This window comes from Bemisia tabaci, unplaced genomic scaffold (assembly GCF_918797505.1).
Source record: "Bemisia tabaci unplaced genomic scaffold, PGI_BMITA_v3".
In the NCBI taxonomy this organism is placed as follows: Eukaryota; Metazoa; Arthropoda; class Insecta; order Hemiptera; family Aleyrodidae; genus Bemisia; species Bemisia tabaci.
Window position 1 is genome coordinate 11,894 of NW_027311801.1, and position 20,859 is coordinate 32,752.

The 20,859-nt window shown below is 37.1% G+C and overlaps 2 protein-coding genes across 4 annotated transcripts; one reads left to right on the forward strand and one right to left on the reverse strand.

Annotated features, from left to right (window-relative positions):
• The first annotated feature begins 245 nt into the window (after positions 1-245).
• On the forward strand, positions 246-3,425 carry LOC140223824 (uncharacterized). The gene is made up of 2 exons (XM_072305992.1): positions 246-1,676; positions 2,417-3,425. The coding sequence occupies exons 1-2, from the start codon at positions 1,618-1,620 to the stop codon at positions 2,556-2,558; spliced, it is 201 nt and encodes a 66-aa protein (XP_072162093.1). The 5' UTR covers positions 246-1,617; the 3' UTR covers positions 2,559-3,425.
• A 134-nt stretch (positions 3,426-3,559) lies between these two features.
• On the reverse strand, positions 3,560-20,469 carry LOC140225947 (histone deacetylase 11-like). 3 transcript variants are annotated; one of them, XM_072305989.1, is made up of 8 exons: positions 19,746-20,469; positions 10,825-10,990; positions 10,206-10,316; positions 9,662-9,753; positions 8,247-8,457; positions 6,945-7,111; positions 5,993-6,101; positions 3,560-5,154 (listed from the first exon to the last, which is right to left on the reverse strand). In XM_072305989.1, the coding sequence occupies exons 1-8, from the start codon at positions 19,748-19,750 to the stop codon at positions 4,999-5,001; spliced, it is 1,017 nt and encodes a 338-aa protein (XP_072162090.1). In that variant the 5' UTR covers positions 19,751-20,469; the 3' UTR covers positions 3,560-4,998. The 3 variants fall into 3 exon arrangements, with proteins under 3 accessions (XP_072162090.1, XP_072162091.1, XP_072162092.1); XM_072305990.1 differs by lacking the exon at positions 19,746-20,469 and having other exon boundaries at positions 10,206-10,381; positions 10,825-10,965; XM_072305991.1 differs by lacking the exon at positions 19,746-20,469 and having other exon boundaries at positions 10,206-10,329; positions 10,825-10,962.
• Between the last annotated feature and the right edge of the window lie 390 nt (positions 20,470-20,859).

Consider the following 20,859-nt stretch of genomic DNA (forward strand, 5'->3'; position numbering starts at 1 on the left):
TTTCAGATTGAGCATGTGAACACTTTAGGTCTAGCTGCCGAGGTTCGGATCACACATCTGAAACTTCAGTTCATACATCTGAAGTGCTTCGGTTCTCACATCTGAAGTACTTCAGATGGAAGAACTGAAGTTTCATATGTGTGATCCGAACCTCGGCAGCTAGACCTAAAGTGTTCAGATGCTAAATCCGAAAACTTCAGAGATCCATATGACCTAAACTTCGGGTCCCACGCACGAGTTTTTTTTCTCCGTGTGGATTGAAAGTACAGGAAAATCTCCGGTAATCCGAGCGGTAGATTTGTGGGCACGAATTCACCGGCGCACGGTGGATCGAGTCAATTAGCGAGGTCGGACATTAAATTTGTGACTAAAACTGCCAATTTTGATGTTTATTTCGTCACATTTTAAAATTCGAAAGGTGCTGGTAGAAGAAAATTTTACGAGAAAACCGATGGAACCACTTTCAGAACTCCAAACTTTGTATAAAAGGAGTTATGAACGTATAAAGTTTCCAAATTTTGTCCGACCTCTCCTATCGACTCGATCCATTGTGTGGCGGTGGCTCCACCGGTCATGACGTCAGCACAAACCAGTGAGTTAAAAAACGCGCCGATCGGTCGTACCGCCAGTCAATAAAAAAAAACCCTCTTGAGAACTACCACCACAGCCGTACGTTCTTATTCTTAAGAAAGCCAGAACGCCTGCAATTATTTGTGTATGCAAAATGGACATCCTGAGAACACGAATAGTTGCATCCGGACCAGACCTTACCAGATTGACAGAAAAAATTTCTGAGGCAAAATTCCGTGATTTTTCTGACTTACTTCGCTGAGTCAAATTGTTTCTTTAAAGTTGTTTTTTCAAGATTTGAGGTCCTCATTGGATAGCAAATTCATCAGTATTTTTTGGCGAGCTTATTATAATGGACCACTAGACAAGGTACGAATTTCAGCATTCTGATACATGTTCCTTCACCAAAATTTCACGTAAAACACGATGCGCACAACGAAAATTACCGAAATCAACTCCTTCCGAAGATATTTAATGATTCTTGGTGCGTGAATTCAAACCACTCGCTCATGAAAACCCAATGCTCTACATGATTCACATCGCGCGTTAAACGTTATCATGAATGTATCTGCGATAAAAAAACCTGGCAACCTCAATCTTGATGCTTTGGCTCAGCTATAGCAAATTGCTTATAATTTGAACAACACATGGTGGGAAATGAACATTGCTCGATTGAGAAGCTTGATAAAACCGTTGTAGTACGCGATTTGACTCACGTAGAGCTTTGAGTTTCTTGTGAGCGGGCAGTTCAAATTACTCGTAACCAAGGTGAAATAAAAATGTTAACATCTCCGTTAGGAGTTGGTTTCAGTAACTTTCGTTGCGCGAATTGTGTTCTACGTGAAATTCTGGTTAAGAAACATGTATCAGAATGCTTAAATTCGTACCTTGTCTAGTGGTGCATTAGCAAATAAGCATATTTCATCAAGCTGTATTGAAGGTTTCCATCTATTTTGGGAGTTATTACGTTAATTGAACTTTTTTTCAAAAATCGTTTAGAAGCAGCGTGAAGCTGAGGCAAAAAATGAAAGAAGATGGCAAGATCTGATGGAAACTCAAGCAAAACAAGCAGCTCAGGAGATGGATGTAATGCGTCAAAAACAAAGGTATGAGAGAGAAAGGAGTGCATTTTGTGAGAAACAATAAACCGACCCCTTTTTTCCCCTTCTGAGCAAGTGAGCTAATAAACACGGACATTTTTTTTTTTTGGTGTGAGCGCAAACAATATGATATGAGTACCAGAGTTTTCATTGCTTTCACAAAGAATGATCTCAGCTTCTGAGGATGTTTGACTCGATAAAAACCAACTTCACTTTCAACAAAATGAATTGATTGGTAGCAAGCATTTCATTGCACTAATTTTTCTTCTGAACAACATGAAACTAATTGTGAACATTCTCAAAACTCTAATCATACATGGTCCGATGAAAAAATAGAAAGCGGAACGTTTCCATCTATTTTACATTGCTTTTCTTTGTTCACTTAAGATTAAGTTCATCATTTTATAGTTTCACTTTCAACAAATGGGATGAAGTTTTCAAGGCTTATTTGAGACAGAGAGGACTGTCTCATTACAATCGCAATAGTCAAACTATTGGGAGGCTAACCTATATTTAAACTGTTCCTTCTACTTCATGAATAGAGAGAGAATAGAGTGACCTAAAAAAATTGTGTGTATAATTTTTGGCGAAATCCTCAAAAGGACAAAAGAAAAATTACACACAATTTTGCACAATTACGGCGATCAGTCAACTGTTAAAGAGGTACAGTGAAACAAATTAAGATAATTGATTTCGTAGTATACAATAAAAATGAAGTTTCAATAGATTTTCTTCTCTGCTTTTAGGGAGACGCAATACAGAATAGCACAAGAGAATAAATTCTTGAGTCAAGAGCAAGAAGAAAAACTTAACAACTTTAAAAAGTATGTGAATGTGAATGTTCCAACAGCTGAGTACTTCAACAAATTTGGGACAAGTTCTCGATAAAGAAATCCTTTGATTATTCATGAACGCCGCTTTAGAATTTCAATGGGGGGTAAAATTTGCCTCTGACAGATTCATTCTACCAGAACATTAAAAACTCATTGAACACGAAGATGAACACTGAAGTCATAATGCTGGCACATGGTGAAAACTATCCACCAAGACAAGTAATAGCTGAATCTTCCCTTGTGACTGAGAGCCTGCTTGGCCCTTGGCACTAAATGCACTCTCATTCTCTTGGAGTAATTTCTCATGAGGTTTTATCATCTTCAGAGCAGAATGATAGAGAGGATCTCTAGTTATGGTCCTTCATTTTAGACTATTCCCACAGTGTACCACAAGAGGAAGTTGTGTTGGCTATCTAGTTCCGCACAACAGCTTCAAAATGTACTGGTCTTGGGAATAAACTGATAAGGGACGTATTATCCTTCATTGATATCAAATTAGTCATTGTTCCTTCATTTCTTTCATTTTTCCAAAATGTATTTTTATCTACTTCAATTCTATTTTTGAGTTGACATGAACACGGATCATACTGCTAGAAAGATGTTATTTGTATTGTTGATGACTTATGTGTACTTCAAAGATTTAACATTTGATAAGAGTTCGCAATTTTTGAAGAGCATTCCAAAGAGGCAATTCTTATAAACATGCTGCAATGACATAAGAGGGTCAGAGGCTTGATGGGACAAATATGTTCAGGAGAGGCTCTTTCTTTAGGAGAGAAAGTGGTTTTTTAATTATTGATGCCTATCATTTACAAGAGTAAACAACCAAGCAAGCCAATCAAGGATCACTCAGTTTTCCACACCTTCTATCCCGGCGAAGACTCAAAATAAGCTAAGGCAAGGAGATTTAAAAACAATTCGATTTCTTATGCTTGGACTAATTCACGGAGTATACATGACAAAAACAGTTGCACTTCTTAAACCTGGTAAAGTACTGTTAAAGAGACCATGAGGCAAAGTCAGAAAATGGGTTACTTGCAAATGAAATGAGAGAAATAAATTATCTTTGAAAATTTTATTAAAATTGCTTTTGTTAGCGAGGTTTTGGAACAAAATGTAACAGTTAATGAAAAGATCAAAATTTTAGAGGAATGAGACACACTTATTGCATCTGGATAGTTCAGAGCACAAGGGGCATGCTTTAATTTATCTTAACTGAAAATTTAAAAACTAAATGTTAAAACAAAAGGAACTTTAAAAAAGGAGAAAGCACCCCGAGATCATATGCATTACTCTTGCACTCCACCACCACTACTCAGTAGTTTTCTTTGGAGAAAAAAGATCGAAAAGAGAAGAGGGAGATTATTGAAATTCTGGCTGAAACTTCATAAAAATGATCCTTAAATGAATCTCACTTTTACAAAAGTGACTTGTCCCTGCAATTTCTATCAGACTGTGGCGTTTTGGGGGAGGGGAGACAGACTGCTCCATCCAGTTGCTTGGTCCATGGAAAGGGATACAATCCCAGGTCTTAAAGGGTCTTTAAGGGTACAAAATAGGGCAACACAATTAATGTTATCTTGTCAAAATTTTGCTTGGAATACGATGAATGCATTGACACTTTCTAAATTCAACTCATAAAATAAATGATACTTCTTGTATGCGCAAATTCACACTTTCGGCTAACAAAAAAATCAGAATCTACTCGCGTAAATCGAGCACCAAAATAATTTCTTCATACTTTACAATGGAAGAATTTTCTTGTGAGCAAACTTTTTGTAAACAAGCTTAAAGGCACCTCGTATTAGAAGAGGAAGGCAATGTGTGTGAAACAAAGATTTAGTTATTTTTCCTGAGGTACAGATTGATTTCAATGCCTTATTTGACGTTTTTTTTTTTGCAAGTGAATTTGAATTTACTGTTTATAATGTAAATTACATACGTTCATTTCTCACTGATGAGTTAATTTTGAAAGTTTCTGATGTGTTCAATATGTTTTGCATGAAATTTTGATGCGACAGCAAATCCTGTTGTGCCTAATTTTGTTACCCTACCTGGTGGTCAATTTTTAGGTTCTAAATGAATTAAAACTTTCGTTGTGATTTTCAAGCCACTCTCACCGAGAAACAACTCTTCTTTTGAGGACACATTTTGTTCAAAAAATACAAATTGAATGCATCTCAATTGAATATAGAATACAATAAATTTATTTAATGTTAAAAATAAATTGTTTCTGGGTTAATTTTTGCTTTTTTTTTTTTTTTCACTCCATTCTGAGCAGCAAATAAGAAAGCAACGTTCAAGGTTGCAACTGAAAACAATGTTTCCTATTGTTTTCAACAACTTTTCTGAGTGGTCAACATTTCTTGGTTTATCGAAAGAAAATACTGTCAAAATGTATGCTGTGAGCTAAAAATAAATAAGTAAAGAGAAGAGAAGAGAAGAAAAATATCCCTTGACCAATCAAGCCTAGAAGAGTTAATGAATCTCACCAACTATCTTGATATTAAGTTCAAAGCCTCTAAATTCAGAATGGATCTGGAGATGATTTCTGCTGTTTTCTTCAGGTAACCACCACTGGTTAACATTACAATAGGCACTCGCCGCTCTCTGGCTTTCATGAAAACTATTTCATCCCTCCTGATAATACCCTGTTAAGACAACAAAGAAAGGATTTAATGAAAATATTAGTCGGTAATAGATGGAACCAAAACAAAATGGGGCACAGTGGCTTAAGAATTACACAATTTTAATTTCCTCAAAGAAAACTTTTACAAATACACTCTGACTAATAACAGGGTTGCCACAGAATTTATGAAATGAATGTTCCTACCACATTTGGCCAGAATTCCCTGACAATTGGAGGTGCACCAGATGGTTAAAAATGCATCATTTGAAATGGTTTTCAGGCTAAATTTGTTGTTAGAAACATCAAGCCCATTCTGGAAAAGAGATAAGGGTGTCTGAATAATTGTTTTCTGACACTTTTGTTTTTCCCTTGACTTTCCGGATTTTTCCTGACATTTCTTGGTATTCACTGAATGTGGCAACTCCCAAAAAAAGCTTTCAAAAATTGCAGAGGATACTTCATCACATTAAGAATTACTCAATAATACATGAAACACATAGGTACTACATAAAGAGGAAATTTTAGGTCAACGAGTGGTTTTGACATTTTGGAAAAGATCCAAACAGATCTTAGATTGCAGAGGCCAAGAACTTTCCACACCCTTACAATATTGTGAAAATAAGCATACCCTGATTAAATTTTTCTTCTATGGCCAGAACGCTTTAAAATCTGCGTTGCAAATGATTGAGCTGATGAGTTTTGAGCCCTAATATTTGCCAGAGAAGTAGAATTCGTAGAGCTGATCTCATTCTTTCTTGGAGGCAAAGTATAACTAGATCATTATATATTATATATATCTTAAATAGATGGAAGTATAACGTTGTTAGGAGCAAAAAAGAAAAACTTGAAAGTCATCTTACCTCAGCAGAAATATCTAAACGCCCTAGCGGATCTCCACTTAAAATATCAGTCCCTGCATTGTACACTAATATATCTGGATGGAATTTATGTAATGATCTTTCCAACTTCCTGCAAAAAAAGAATTGCCATGTGATCATTTATAACATAAATGCACAACGTAATGACAGAGTAGTTTGAAGAATTGCAAGCCATGAAAGTCAAACATACACAATTCAAGAAAAAGAGGAGACAACTGAAAAAAACCAAGAGAATATTTTTACCTTCTCCTTTGAACAGTCAGTTAAAAGATTCGGAATGAGACCATTTGCTTTTCCTTCGGTTTCATAGTAGATGTCAATTGGATGAACTGACAATGAATAATGCTATGAATGGGGAGAGGTAATGAAAAGAAAAGAAAATCTGAAGATGGGCTTTTGTTTATTCAGAGTGAAAACTAAAAAAAAAAACTACATAAAAAAAAGAAAACTCACAAGATTATTCATAATGCCTAGCTGCCTGAATGGGTCAGTGACACCCAATTTTTTAATTCATTTTCTGAAAGTATGATTGTGAACTCGAATTCTAGAAATTTTCTTGATGAAAACTATATTTTTTGCTGGTTCTGATGATGCAGCTATGCGGGGGAGCGGCATTTGCTGATTGGTTGAACTCAACTTTCCGTATCACCTTGCTGCATCAACTCAACTGTTGGCTCTTGATTAGCCTCGTCTCCCCTTTAAAATTATTTTCGGAACTTTTGAATAAACATGTTGGATTTTTTCACGATATTTCACCTACGAAAAACTATAATCTGACTCAGCAAAAATTTCTAGACCCCCAAAAATTTCCCTATTGACTGATAATCTCAGCAATACCAACTCCTTTGGCCTTGCAATTCAGAATATTTTCTTTCTATTTGCAAAGATTACGCATAGAAAAATAAAATTCATCGGAATTGATGTAAGCTCTTACCTTTCAACTAGATCAAGATATTCTGAGTCAGACGTGTATGACTCTAATTCCACCATACATTTAATGGCTTCTTTGGCCGGCGAGTCTCGAGGGTAAATTTCTCTGTTAAAAACATCCATGATGAACACTTTTTCATCATTAAAGAAGTCTCTTTCATGTCCATTACCCTGAAAAGAGAATTTTTATTATGCAGTTGGAAATTAGAAATTTGACATAATAACTGCCAAGCCAGTCCCAAGGGACCAATAGTGGTTGGTCCAAGCATGCCACAATTTGCCTTAAAATTTACAGCAATTTGAAAGACGTGAAAAATGGGCAAGTGTGAAAGAAATCGCTCAAAAATGGCGGTGCAATTATCGTGTTAAGAAATGTATACAAAAATGCATTTATAATGACATGACTGACACACTGATCACTATGATCGGCCATTCACTGTTGATATGGATTGAGAAATACTATTTAGGCATGATTTACATAATTTCTTCATTTTCAAATCATCGGACTTTCCAACTATTGCTAGACTTCATACAAAATTTTCACTTCAAGAAATTCGAGTTATGGAACAAATTACTTCACGTTGTTTCCACTTTCTCAGATTGTATCGGACGACTTTGCTATGTAACTGTGCCTACTCCTCACTAACTTCCCCGACTTTTACAGGAATTCCAGGTTGCTGCAAATTCTTGGACTTCCTCCATTTTTCTGACTGCCAGAAACTCTGCTTAAGTGACATTCACCGATATTTTACAGATCCATGTAGATCTACCACTCAACACAGCTTCAATTGAAAACCTGAGTGATTAGACTATCCTTTTTCTAGATTCTTTCTACTTTTAACTATAATATTTCATTCAATATACACGGGAAAAAAAAAATTGCTGATTCAACAATTCAATTGCTAAAAACAGTGAGTGCAATGTTTCAACGCAGATTTTACAATCAAAAAAATGCTACTTTAACCACACTGTAAACTAATTTAACCACAGGGGTAGTTAAAGTAGCATTTTTTTGTTGTAAAATCTGCGTTGAAACATTGAACTCACTGTTTTTAGCAATTGAATTGTTGAATCAGCAATTTTTTTTTTTTTTTTTTTTTGTGTAGGAAATAATAAATATCTTCCTCAGTTGAAGGCAACTTTTAAAATCTTCAAACGAGGAAGAATCGAGGGATACCTTTTTAAAATATTTCTAAAAACGACGAAACTATGAAACTAAAAACTATAAAAGCCCATTTTACAAATCTTCTACCTCCTTCCCTATCAGTATCTTCCTCTATCAGTATTCAAAAAGCAGGTCTCTTACTTGATGAGCGTCAAGGTCAACTATCATTGCTGTTTTGACTCGTTGCGGATAAAATTTGAAGAGCCATTTGATCAAAAGTGTGATGTCAGCATAAGAGCAAAATCCTCCACCTTCATTCCCGGAGCAATGGTGAAATCCACCGCCTATATTGATAGACCATCCTCGATGGATGGCCAACTCTCCAGCTAGAACAGAACCGCCAACTTGAAACCTGAGAGGGAAAGAAACAAATAAACAATAAAAACGAATAGACCAATAGAAAAATTAAGAGTTACTTGGATGGATGACTGTAAGACCAGTTTTGTTTACAAGAGCTAGTATAGTCTGTAAGAGCACATGACCAAAGAGAGCATCTTTCGCTCATCATATTTACTTATTCTAACTGTGGACAAACAGACACATGAGAAAACTGTGGTCGATAAGAGGGTGCAATCAAAAATCTATCATGAAAAAATATAATTCGAGCCTTCTCATTTTAAAACCTTTTATCTCATTCCAATATTTTCAAAGTGATGACCATCTTTTTGACACCTTACTTTAAAAAATCCATAACTGATAAAAAAATTCGCCATTTTGAACCTGAGGCAAGCAAATTTTTCTGTATTCAAGACCCCCTTGTACGACCCTCCCATTTTTAAATCCTGTTCTTTGGATCTTCCAATTTTCACATGCAACTGAACGCACTCTGCCAGTTGCATGGCCAGGAAGTTTCTCCACTTAAGAGTGCTACAGTCCAACTTACTAAGCTATACATATTATTATCCAAGTTAGGCTCTGCAACAACTAGTGACGACATCAGCTCCAGTTTTGATAAATTCGAGAAGCACCATTACTAAGCTTCTTTGAGAGTTAAGATTTTCTATCTTAACTCGTTGTTCAAACACAAAATTTATTTTTTAATGGTGATAATGCTCATTCAAAAAGAGAAAATCATAATTGTTTACATTTGTGAGTCATTTGAAGCAAAACACTGGAGAAGCTCTCCTTACTGGCACGGAAGAGGAGGAATCGAATACATTTTAATTCAACCTCATACGTCTCATAACTATCAACACAGCACTTTGAGTATTTTTCAACAGTCGAAGGAGGAATATATATGTGTTCAGGGTCTCTACCTCCTAGCGTATTAGCATCAGCTGGACGTCTGCTGCAGGACATGATGCACACAGCCTTCAGTGGTAAAATCTGCATGTGGTTCTACTTTGGTTATGCAGCACTCTTCAAAGAAAATTTCTTTCTTGGATTAAATTAACATGACAAAGTTGGTTATGCATGCAGCACTCTTCAAAGAAAATTTTTCTTGGATTAAATTAACATGACAAAGACTACATGGCACACTCTATGCACAGTAAGGCTCTACAACATAGCAGCTTCCGAGATAGATATTAAGTTGAAAAAAAAGGAGAGGGAAATACCTCATAGGTTTCAGATACCGCTGATTAATGATCCAATTGGGAATGATCGCTATTGCAGGGATTTCAGTTATCTTGGCAACTTTCCAGCTCCACTAGTCAGAAAAAAAGAAAAAAAAAAAAAATTATAAAACAGAAGAGGAAAAATTTTAAAGTGAGAAACAAAAATTGAATCTTCATCATTTTTTACTGATTGAATTTTAAAGCGGCAGGCATTGATTTTAATTTACAGGAATTTCAAAGAGATTTAAAAAGATGGGATTCAGAGAAAACTGCAGTGGCATAAAACAAAGATAACCAAAATGGTATCCAATGAGGGGTCAGGTCTCCAGAGATTAAGGCAATCTACAACCTCAGCTAAATGCTAGAATTTATGGAAAAATTCACACTTTAGTTGAAAGTCATGGGAGGCGCAGAAAAATTTGGAGAAAATTTTAAATGATTTGGAACATTCTGCCTTTAGGTTGATCACTTTTTTGACTAATGGAAGTAACCCTTCAAATTGCACGATTACTTAATTGGGGGACAAATAGATTGAAAAAATTACCTTCAAACTGTTCAAGTATTTTTGAGTATGCACTAATAACAACATTTCCGCATCTGCTTCCACTGGGGTGGAGACAGTCTCATCTGACAGCATGTTTTCTTTCTTGAGATTCTGAAACAAAATTCTAGGACCATAGTGAATCACATTCTTTAGATCTCCTTATGTTTGATGTACAACTGTGCAGGTAAGATTTCCATTACATTAAATGCATAGAGACAATTTGTATACGTGCTCTATAAAAATCAGAATACTATCAAATTCTACTGCTTATCATTCTTGATTTTCCACCATAAATCTCCTCACAAATACTTGATTTTTCATTCATTTAAATAAGAGAATTTAATTACGAGAAAAAGGATAGTCAATGGATCTTTCGATCGAAAATTGAAATAATAATAAAAAAGTATAAAAAATTATCAAATGCCTATCTCCTTCCTCATCAGTGTTTTCAACTTAACTTCTTGCTATTTCCAAGTCTTTGATTGCGCCAGGAACATTCAACTTCCAATCTGCATGAATTCCCAACTGTTCTGGACAGTCTCTCTGCACTGAAGTTTCTCAATCCATTTTAGCAGAAAACAGAGGGAAGTTGGGTAATAAGGGAAAAACTTAAACTCACCAAGAAAATATGCCTCCATTTCTCTGCATCAAAAGGATGAAGCTTTTGAAGTCCGCACAGTTTGACATCATATTCTTTTGAATACACAATTGGCCACTCATTTTGACTTCTCCTTTTACCTCTTTTATCCGTGAATTCATTGATTTTCTGGTCGTCTTGAGACATACTGAAATACAGAAACCAAATTCAAAACTTACATAAAGGACTAGCAGGAAAAATATGAGCTATAGATTAATCTTCTTATCTCTCAATAAGATGTCAGTCTTGGGTCATTGTATGGGCACTAGATTCTACTATCACTTGATCAAATTTTATCATAAATTGACCATGCATGATCTTTTCAGAGTCATGTTCCACACGGGATGATGATACAGAGAGCTTAATCAGCTTCTTACACAAGAAAAGTTCAGCTTCCAGAGGCTCGAGTAAGCCAGATTGAAGTGAGCTGACCTCAAGGATTCAGAAGTTTATAATCCTGAAACCCTTACATAACTCCTCGGGTGAAAGGGGGTCCTAGTATCGAAAGTTGGTCTTTTCATGGAAATTAAAGATCCATACTATAATAATTAGAGAAATATGTTCCTATTCTCTGGAGAAGTTACCAACAAATGTTTTTATTATTTTGAAATTTATGAAACAGTGACCAAACATAATACATATGTAGACTTTCATCTTTTTTCAATGCTTAAATTGCCTGGAAATTAAAGAAGTGTTGTATGTAGAAACAGTGGATGTTACTTTTGGTACAAATCACTGTAGCTCATTATTTTGCACTTAAATAAATCTTCAAAGGGGTATTTCTTAGAAGAGAATCCTCTTAGAATTGAAGGTAATACAGTGCAAAACTTAGAGAAGTTAAAAGGCAATTTTCTTAAAACTCTAGAACTCGACATCTGCCTGCTACTCATAGATACTACTCTTAGTAGAGATACTTCTCACATAAGTGTTAGTAAAAAAGGGTCTGCTAGCATGATTCTAAGGCTGAACTCCTCAACAGAAGCGAAAAGGACCAAGGATACAAATCAGAATGGCACGGCCTGGAGCTTTTAGGCAGGAAAAAGAGAGCACAGAGATATGGACAGCTTTATGCAATAAGGAACTAGGGTCAAATTTTCGATTTTTTTTTTATGATGAATTCCGTATCAGGAGGGTATTTACTTACTATTGAGAAAAAGAAAATCCTCAAAAACGATTTTTATCCCGCTTCAGCGACCCCGCAAAAATTTGCCGTCGCAGGATCACGCGAAGTTCATTTTGCAATTGGGACCTATACTATGGTTCCCTATTGCGTAATGCGAAACTCGGATTTCCCATTTTGCAATTCGGAACTATAGACAGGACGGCATAATGCTTTCTCGGCATTCTCGGCTCCTGTTCGACCGATCTTGCTGATTTTTGGTATCCGGGGGTATTTTTCGACGGGAAACTCGAATTTCTGGTCAAATTTTGAAAATTCAAAAATCCAAGATGGCGGATGTGGCCTAAAATGCTATCTCGGCTCCTGTTCGATGGATCTTGCTGATTTTTGGTAACCGGGGGTATTTTTCGACGGGAAACTCGAATTTCTGGTCAAATTTTGAAAATTCAAAAATCCAAGATGGCGGATGTGGCCTAAAATGCTATCTCGGCTCCTGTTCGATGGATCTTGCTGATTTTTGGTAACCGGGGGTATTTTTCGACGGGAAACTCGAATTTCTGGTCAAATTTTGAAAATTCAAAAATCCAAGATGGCGGATGTGGCCTAAAATGCTATCTCGGCTCCTGTTCGATCGATCTTGCTGATTTTTGGTACCAGGAGGTACCGTAATAGCACACCTAGTCTTAGAGATGTTTTTAAAACGTGTCAATGACACCAAGCCTCATTTCTGAAATGTTTCACGTGATACTTTAAAAACCCGAATGAAGTGTCAAACACGAAGCCACTCTGTGTTCAACACATTCCCATGTCACCACATTTTATGTGTCTGTGAAACATTTGCAGATTGTGTCACCGAAATGTTTCGAATTCATTTTTTACATATTTCAATGACACAATGGGCAAAGGTCTCCGTTGGCAGTGCATTTTTGACACATTTCTGACACATTAGTAAAACAATGAGCCTTTAACTCAGATTTTCCTCTGATTTTCTAAATGTTTATGACACATTTTCCGGTATAATCACTACAGTCCATGTAGTGTTAAACGCGAGCCCTACTCTGTGTTGAATACATCCGCATGTCACTACTTCTTAACCAAGGCGGATAAAGAATGGTGGTCGCATCTCGTACCCTCTTGACGTCACGATTGTAAACAAACCCAACTGCGGAGTTAGGGGGTTTGAGGTTTACGCTGCACTCTAACGCTACAAGGTATTGTATAGTCACTTATCATTGTAAGTATTTCTGGCGTTGATAGCCCGAATTTAAAGTGAAATTACTGCGGTGTATTTTATTTTGCTATCTTTATCAGTAAATAATTTAAAAACCGTGAGAGGTTTTATTTTTTTTATTTTTTTTTTATTTTTTTTTTAATATTTCTTATTTTCTCCATGGGTACCTGATTATCAATATAATTTTTCGGGGGATCCCCCGAACCCCCTTATCTGGGGGAGTCCTCCCTTTGTTTTTCAGAAATCCCCGACCCCCTCTCCGTTTTTCCAATTTTCACACTTGTCTCCCAAATTTCCGAAAGTACAAATTTCTCCTGGAAGCATCAAAAAGAAGAATGATTGGACGTTATTTCCAAATTTCTAAGGAAAAACTACCGCATTACAGCTCTCAAAAATCCGAAATATACTAAGTCCAAAATGATAGGTCCAGTTTCGTCAGAAAGTTGCACATGTGCGTGAAGGAACGAGCCCATCGGGTACATTTCTTTAAACACAAATTTCAGCCAGAAATATTAAACATTAGAATGATTGTAACTTCCTTGCAAATTCTCAGTAAAAATTTTAACTCAGACTACGATCTGAAAGCGTTTCATTAGGAAGGAAAACTCATAATTCCGTTTGGAAGTTGTATGAGCCTCGCGCCGCGGCATCGCATCGGGTACACTTCGGGTACATTTCAAATCGCGCGGTAAAAGCCCGTACCCTCTGCACGTCACACATCTTCAAGATGGCAGCCAAAATCGAAATGCGACCACCATTCTTTATCCGCCTTGCTTCTTAACCGTAAAAAAATTTTCAGACATCTGTTTTAGCAAATTTCGTGAAGGCATTATAGCTATCAAATCAAGTGCCTGGGCGGCCTGATTACAGATTGAGCGTTTTTGCAGGCAAAGACCCCCTACGAATGAGCAGGCGATCACAGAGCGGGAGTAGCTGGTGGAGCGTGCATGAAGCTCGCTCGGACTCCATGATTATACTCTGTTGCTCTCTCCTCTCCTCTACTCTTTGCACATCACATAATGGCGCCAAGCACAAATTTCACTCTCGGAGAAAAATTAAACTGCTCAGCTCAGGGAATTGACCTTTTTGATCGGGATTAAATTTCTAAAAGAGTTCAAACCAAGTACTAACCAGGGCAATTCTCAAAATTCTTTGGCAAGACATTTTTCTGATATAATTTAAGGATTACCTAAGGAGGGAAAATCTTTAGCATATCTGGAGAAATCACAAGCTTGTGTGGGGGCCCCGCAGCGTTCTGAGGCATTGAAATCAAATTCTAAACGTACCTACTTACATTTTGAATTTTGATGGAAAATGAGGGGGGGGGGGGGCTTCAATTTATATCTGAGCCATGGGGATGCCAGATGATGAGGGATGAGTTTGAGGGTTTTTGCGCTCAGCAGAGATGTTTTCAGGAGCATTGGGGGAACTAGTTAGGAGGAGGGGGGGGGAAATATTACCCTCTCCTGACTTCAAGAAATATGAGGGCTTTTGCTAAGTTAGCTGTGTTGCTATAGACTTTCATTGTGGAATTTGTAATTCTACCAAAAATATTTCCATGTGAAGATGAACCATCAAGCTAAAAATTTAACTCAGCATTCGCACAAATTTATAAATTTTTTTTTGTGGCACAATGGTACAACTTCTGGGAAACATCCTGTTAAAGGTAACGAGGCACTTAGCATATTTCTTGAAAAATTTGCTAAAAAAATATCTTTGCACATTTCTGCTTTTGATAACTTATACCTACAAAAGTACATAACGATCCAAAAAGTGGTGAATTTTACCAGTCAGGCATCAAGGGGTGAAATATGGGAGCATAAATATAGCATTAGGTACCTAAGATGACATTTGAATCAGTGAGTTCGAAAATACACCAACTCGGAAAAAAAATTTTCAGGAAACACCTAAAACTTCGCAGCGGGCGAAGAAGTTAGTTTAAGAAAAACTTTTTTGGTGCCAAAGGACGCAAGAAGTACTCTAGAGACTTTAACGCACCAAGTTTCAGATACTGATTTTTCATAGTCTGCCCTGAAAAATTTATATTTTTTGACCTGAATAACGCTTGAATATTTATATAACTTGTTGGCACAAGGTATACTGAACCGAAAAAATAAAACCGCATCGGATAGTCGCCCGTTTCCCTTGATCGGCCAAAAATTGGTATTTCCAATGAAATTCTTCGATTCTTCCCTTTTCCCGTCGCCGTTTCGAGCACTTCCGATTGCAATTTCGAAATATCCTTTTGCGTGCAGATGCTTCTACTTATCCATAAGTGTTACTAAACCGTAAAAAAGTGAAAATCGAAAAAAACCCAAGTTGGAGTGTTTCCGAACTCACTGATTCATTTTACATTACTTATTGGAAACATGATTATGTGGATGGATAAGGTGGGGAGACGGCAGACGATAGGATGGGTTAGAGTAGGTATTGGTTAGAGAGTGCTCGAACTGCTCTGAGTTCCCGTCGCGCCACGCAGCCATCTTGCCTGCTCATTCCGAGGGGGTCTTTGCCTGCAAAAAGTAAACATCCCTGATTACAGACTATGCCTAAGGCGAGTATGGAACTATGGGTTCACTCTATCAGTATTAAACTATCAGAGGGATTAGGACGTCCTCACTTTAGAAAAGTATACGCAAAGCATGATGTACGGTTTCAATATTTTAGATAATCCATAACTTATAAGCTCTTATGGAGATAAATGCGATGCATACCAAGAATTTAAAACTATTTTTAATTCTGCATAATTAAATAGCCAAAAAGTAAACCTTGAGACAAAAAAATAAACCAAAATTTGGTAAAATTGGAAAATGAAACGTCAACGCTCTCTGGTGGGTTCAGTTTGATCTAGGAAAATTTTTAGAAAGGTCTGAGAAATGTTTTCAACTTGTGTTCACCAGGTTTTAATGACAATCAAGGCACTGTTTTGTTTAACTGATATATTCCTGACACATTTCTGAAATAAATTTCCTTACCCTTATGCGTTTAAATTAATTTTATAAATGGTTATGACGTACGATCGCCGCGGATCAATTAAATGAGAGTGATACGAGTATTTCAACTGGAGAGCAATGAGGGAAATTCGTACACGAAAATCTGAAGGCGTTTCAAATACCATTCCGTCACGTTTCATACATAGATTCAACATATAGCTGTACCTTATCAGATTAAAAATACGAAATATCTGCCAGTTGTTTCTGAAACATGTTTTTGAAGGATCTTGGAAACGTTGCTAAATTGTGTCAGAAATATGTCAGGTTTATTTCTCAGAAACTTCGAACTTCCAAGAATTTCTGCAGCAACGTTTTAAATATGTTTTAGAATGTTCCAAAATTTAGTTGATCTCCTTTCCCAACATATCGTACACAAATCTAATATGAATCTGTGCCTGGGTCGTTAAAAAAAAAATTGACACAATTACAATTTTTTCCGATAGATGTCAATAAAGGTTCATTGATTTTCATATAAATTGTGGCAGAAATGTTCCGTAAATATGTTTCAATCATAGGCTTAGCTGTGGCAATGGTTTTGAAATGTTTTTGAAACCTTTCTGATATAGTTTATTGAACGGACTGCAATATATTGACAACACATAGCTGACACAATTCTTACACATTTTTTGGGTGGGTTATTTATGCCTTTTTGAAATAAGTTTGAAACGTTTCCAACTTATTTTTAAAAAAGTTTGAATGACCGCAATTAGAAACATTTTCGATTTGTTTTCAATACGTTTCAAAGACACGGCCAACTTGCCCATTTCATGTATTCGTTTTGAAAATTTGTTGGAAACATATGTCAATGACTGATCCGAAATTGACATAATTTGAAACATTTTAAAAACATTCCATTGTGTAACTGTGCCATTAGGGATTTTGGACGGGAAACTTGAATTTTTGGTCAAATTTTGAAAATTTGAAAATCCGAGATGGCGGATGTGGCCTAAAATGCTATCTCGGGCTGCTCGACCTATCGTGGTGAATCTTGGTTGTATAGGGGGTATTTTTGGCCGGGAAACTCAAATTCCTAGCCGAGTTTCGAAAAATTGAAATTTTTCAAATTTTGACATTGAGCTTGTTCAGTGATTTTTGATTTTTGCGTTTTTTGAAGTATTTACTACGCATAAGCCACAAATAATTTCTCCGATATTTTTCGCATTTCAATCCACGAAAAACAAGTTGAGTTGCGTCTTCTGAGCTCCCTTTAAACGTGTGTCCGAGGAATGAAAGATCCCCCAGGGGATACTTACTCAAGTAAGGTCATTTTCGGCCACATCCACCATCTTGGATTTTCGAATTTTCAAAATTCGATCAGAAATTCGAGTTTCCCATCCAAAAATACTACCTGGTACCAAGATTCACCGCGATAGATGGAGCACGAGCCGGGATAGCATTTTAGGCCACATCCGCCATCTTGGATTTTTGAATTTTCAAAATTTGACCAGAAATTCGAGTTTCCCGTCCAAAAATACCCCCTGACCCCGAAAATCAGCATGATCGATCGAACAGGAGCCGAGATAGCATTATAGGCCACATCCTTAATCTTGGATTTTCGAATTTTCAAAATTTCACGATTCACGGGTTTGTTGACCTATTCAAGGGTTTATCGATCAATTCACGGATTTTTCGAACGAATCACGGGGTTGTCAATCGATTCACGGATTTGCGGATCGATTCGCTGGTTTTTGATCGATTCACGGTCGTCAATCGAATCAGTGCCGATCAAATCACGTCAATCGGTTCATGTTCTAACTTTTCGATCGATTCATGTCGGTCATGTCGGAATCATGACACCGGTTTTTCAATAATTTGTCGATCGAGTCGGTGTTGATCGATTCATGCTTTCATTTTTTGATCGATTCATGTCAATCAAATCTATAAACCCTCCCGTCCAAATTGCATGTTAATATTTGCCACCATTCTCGAAATATTAGCAAGTCGGTAGGTATCCATATTTTTGGCACACCCTGTTTTTTGTAGAATATCTTTCCGCAGGGACAATGCACCTCCCCCCTTCCTCGTATGATGGAAGGAAGGGGTGTTTTCTCTGTTGGGGTTAACCCTCCAGTTTGTAATAGTGACACCAGGGTCGTCTCCCCTATGCAGTCAGTGCTAAAACAATCTATAGTTCCTAATTGCAAAATGAGCTTCCCCGGATTCTTCATTTTGCAATAAGGAACTATAGCCTTTTTTTGTAATTATTGGCAACAGTGTGATGTTTTTGACGAATCTGTCAACACAGGGTGTTAAAGGAACTCCATAGCTATAAAATGAACCATCAAACCGCAACATTGATCGTTTTGATGAAAAACGCCAATGGTTTTTGCAAAAGTTGCTCTCCTGAAAACCTACCGTTCTGCCTATAGTTCCGAATTGCAAAATGCTATCCATATCATGTGTCTGGAATCAATTACTTGAGTTGCGCTAGCCACAATAGTTAGTCCTAACTGTTGCTCCTCTCATTAAGATCTAACAAGACTCCATAAAACGCACTATGTCCAATACACATACCTGAGTTCAAAATCACATAAGAGGAGTTGTTACAGGCTTCTCTCAGCTCGGGGGCAACATGGCATGTGAAAAATTGTTGCTCATATAACAGAGAACTGGGGAAAGAAAAGAATAGACTAAAGTCACATCAGTCTGAATGCATCAATCATCAGTTGCCCATTGGTTAGCATGTAAATATCTGTTGAAGGGTGCAATTTTTGGTTGTGACATTTGTCTATTCTTTTCTTTTCAAAGTTCTAGGGGCATATCTTGATTTCTGCATGAGCCCCAGAAAGCATATATTCACTTTTGAAATAGAGCTTCTGCGGAAATGGAGATACACCCTGACGTTAGAAGAGCAATGAAGTAAGGTCTACCACTTGCACTCTCAGATTCATTCATCTTCCGCAGAACTGTCTAAAAGTTAGAATATCAATTCTGCATTAAGGATACACTGGATACGTGGAGAGGGAGAATGTGGTAAAGGACCTCGCACACTCTTTAGAGGCAATGTGCGCCCTGTTCAATTCTCAATTTTCTTTATTGCATTGAAATCGTCTGAAGATGCTGATGAAAAGTCATCATTGCGCTGACTTTGTACTAGCCACTGGCATTGCACAATCCGCAGTTGAAGTTTCAATAATTCCTTGTATAAATGAAAGTAAGTAGTACAGCAATATAGAGTCAAAGAGATCACTCATCCCAGCACATCAAGTACGGTTCCAGTCAGGTGTGTGTAAATCACGCGAACAGGGAAACCGATCGACAGTCATATCTCAGATCCCACATGCATTTCTTTTCACCATCCAAATCAATTTCTTACTCTCTCTCACTCTACTGTTCTTGACAAACGGACAGCATTGCGTATGGATCTAAGCTGGCCTGTCCTGGATATCATCAAATGTTCAATTGCGGATTGTGCAAAAACGGTGACTTGTATAAGGGTTGGCACAAGACAGCAATTAAAAAATTGGAAATCGAACAGGGTACACATTCCTGCAAGGGATGTGCAGGGTCCTTTCGACTGAAGAAGTCAGGTTACTAGTCTGGAAATGGCATTACTCACCTCATTGTGGTTACTCATAAAACTAAGTAAGGCATGGTGAGATTTCCACTCTGCGTTATAAGCACTGATGGCTAAAGAGCTGCTTTGGTTACTTCCTGGAGGATTGTGTATTCTCCTTGCATCTTCGCGCAGCACCTACAAGTACTACACACGATGAAGACGAATCTTGCCGAGGAACTCTTCTGGCGACAAAACTTGGCTCACGCTCCGAAGGATTACCACGTGTTTTCATGCCTTTCCGTTCGAAGCAAATTACCGGCTAGAATGAATTCGCGAATGACAGACTGCTGAAGTGAGGTACAGAAAATGGAAAATGAAGCGGGTAAGCTGGAGAATTGTTATAAATAACAGAACAACAAAGAGTACTTGAGGAATACAGCGGAAAATTACGCTGACGGTCGGTGCTCAGGTGCAGGTGACGGAGTTCCGTTGAATTTCCCGGAAAATGAAAGAAAACAAAGAAAAACATAAAATGGCGAATGACGATGGCGGCGTGTGGCGCCAAAAACCGGCAGGGCAGGTGCTTTTGTCCAACCTAACACTTTAAATTACACTAAAACCTTTTATAGTGATAAAATTTTTTTGTACTGATCACACGCATCTTGGAGGGAATGACATGTTGAACTATTTGTAAAACAATTTTCTGATTCTTTTTTGCAAAATTTGGGGCGAATGTAACAGTTAATTTGATAATGAGAAAGTTATATGACTTGTCATAAGCTACTCCACATGAACTCTGATATGGATTTTATTTTCTTTATCAGTAATTTATTACGTAATTCATGCGCTGCTGGCGCTATCTTATGGTCAGACACCATATGCTTGCTCATAGAGAAAAAAAAGGAGGTGTTTGCATCTTGAGGATTTGTACCCACCTACGTCATCAATGTAAACAAGACGCTCGTTGAGGGTTATGTTGACGCTGTAAAAACGGACCATAATGTCCGATTTTTTTACTTAAATCAACTCTTTATTTAATTTCAAGCACTTTTTATAGAATGACTTTTTCCCTTAAATTACACCATTTCCAAGAAAATCGACAGGATAAAAACGTCGCTGTACCCAATGACGTCATCAAAGCTATAGATACTCTATGAAAATTCCAAGATGCCGA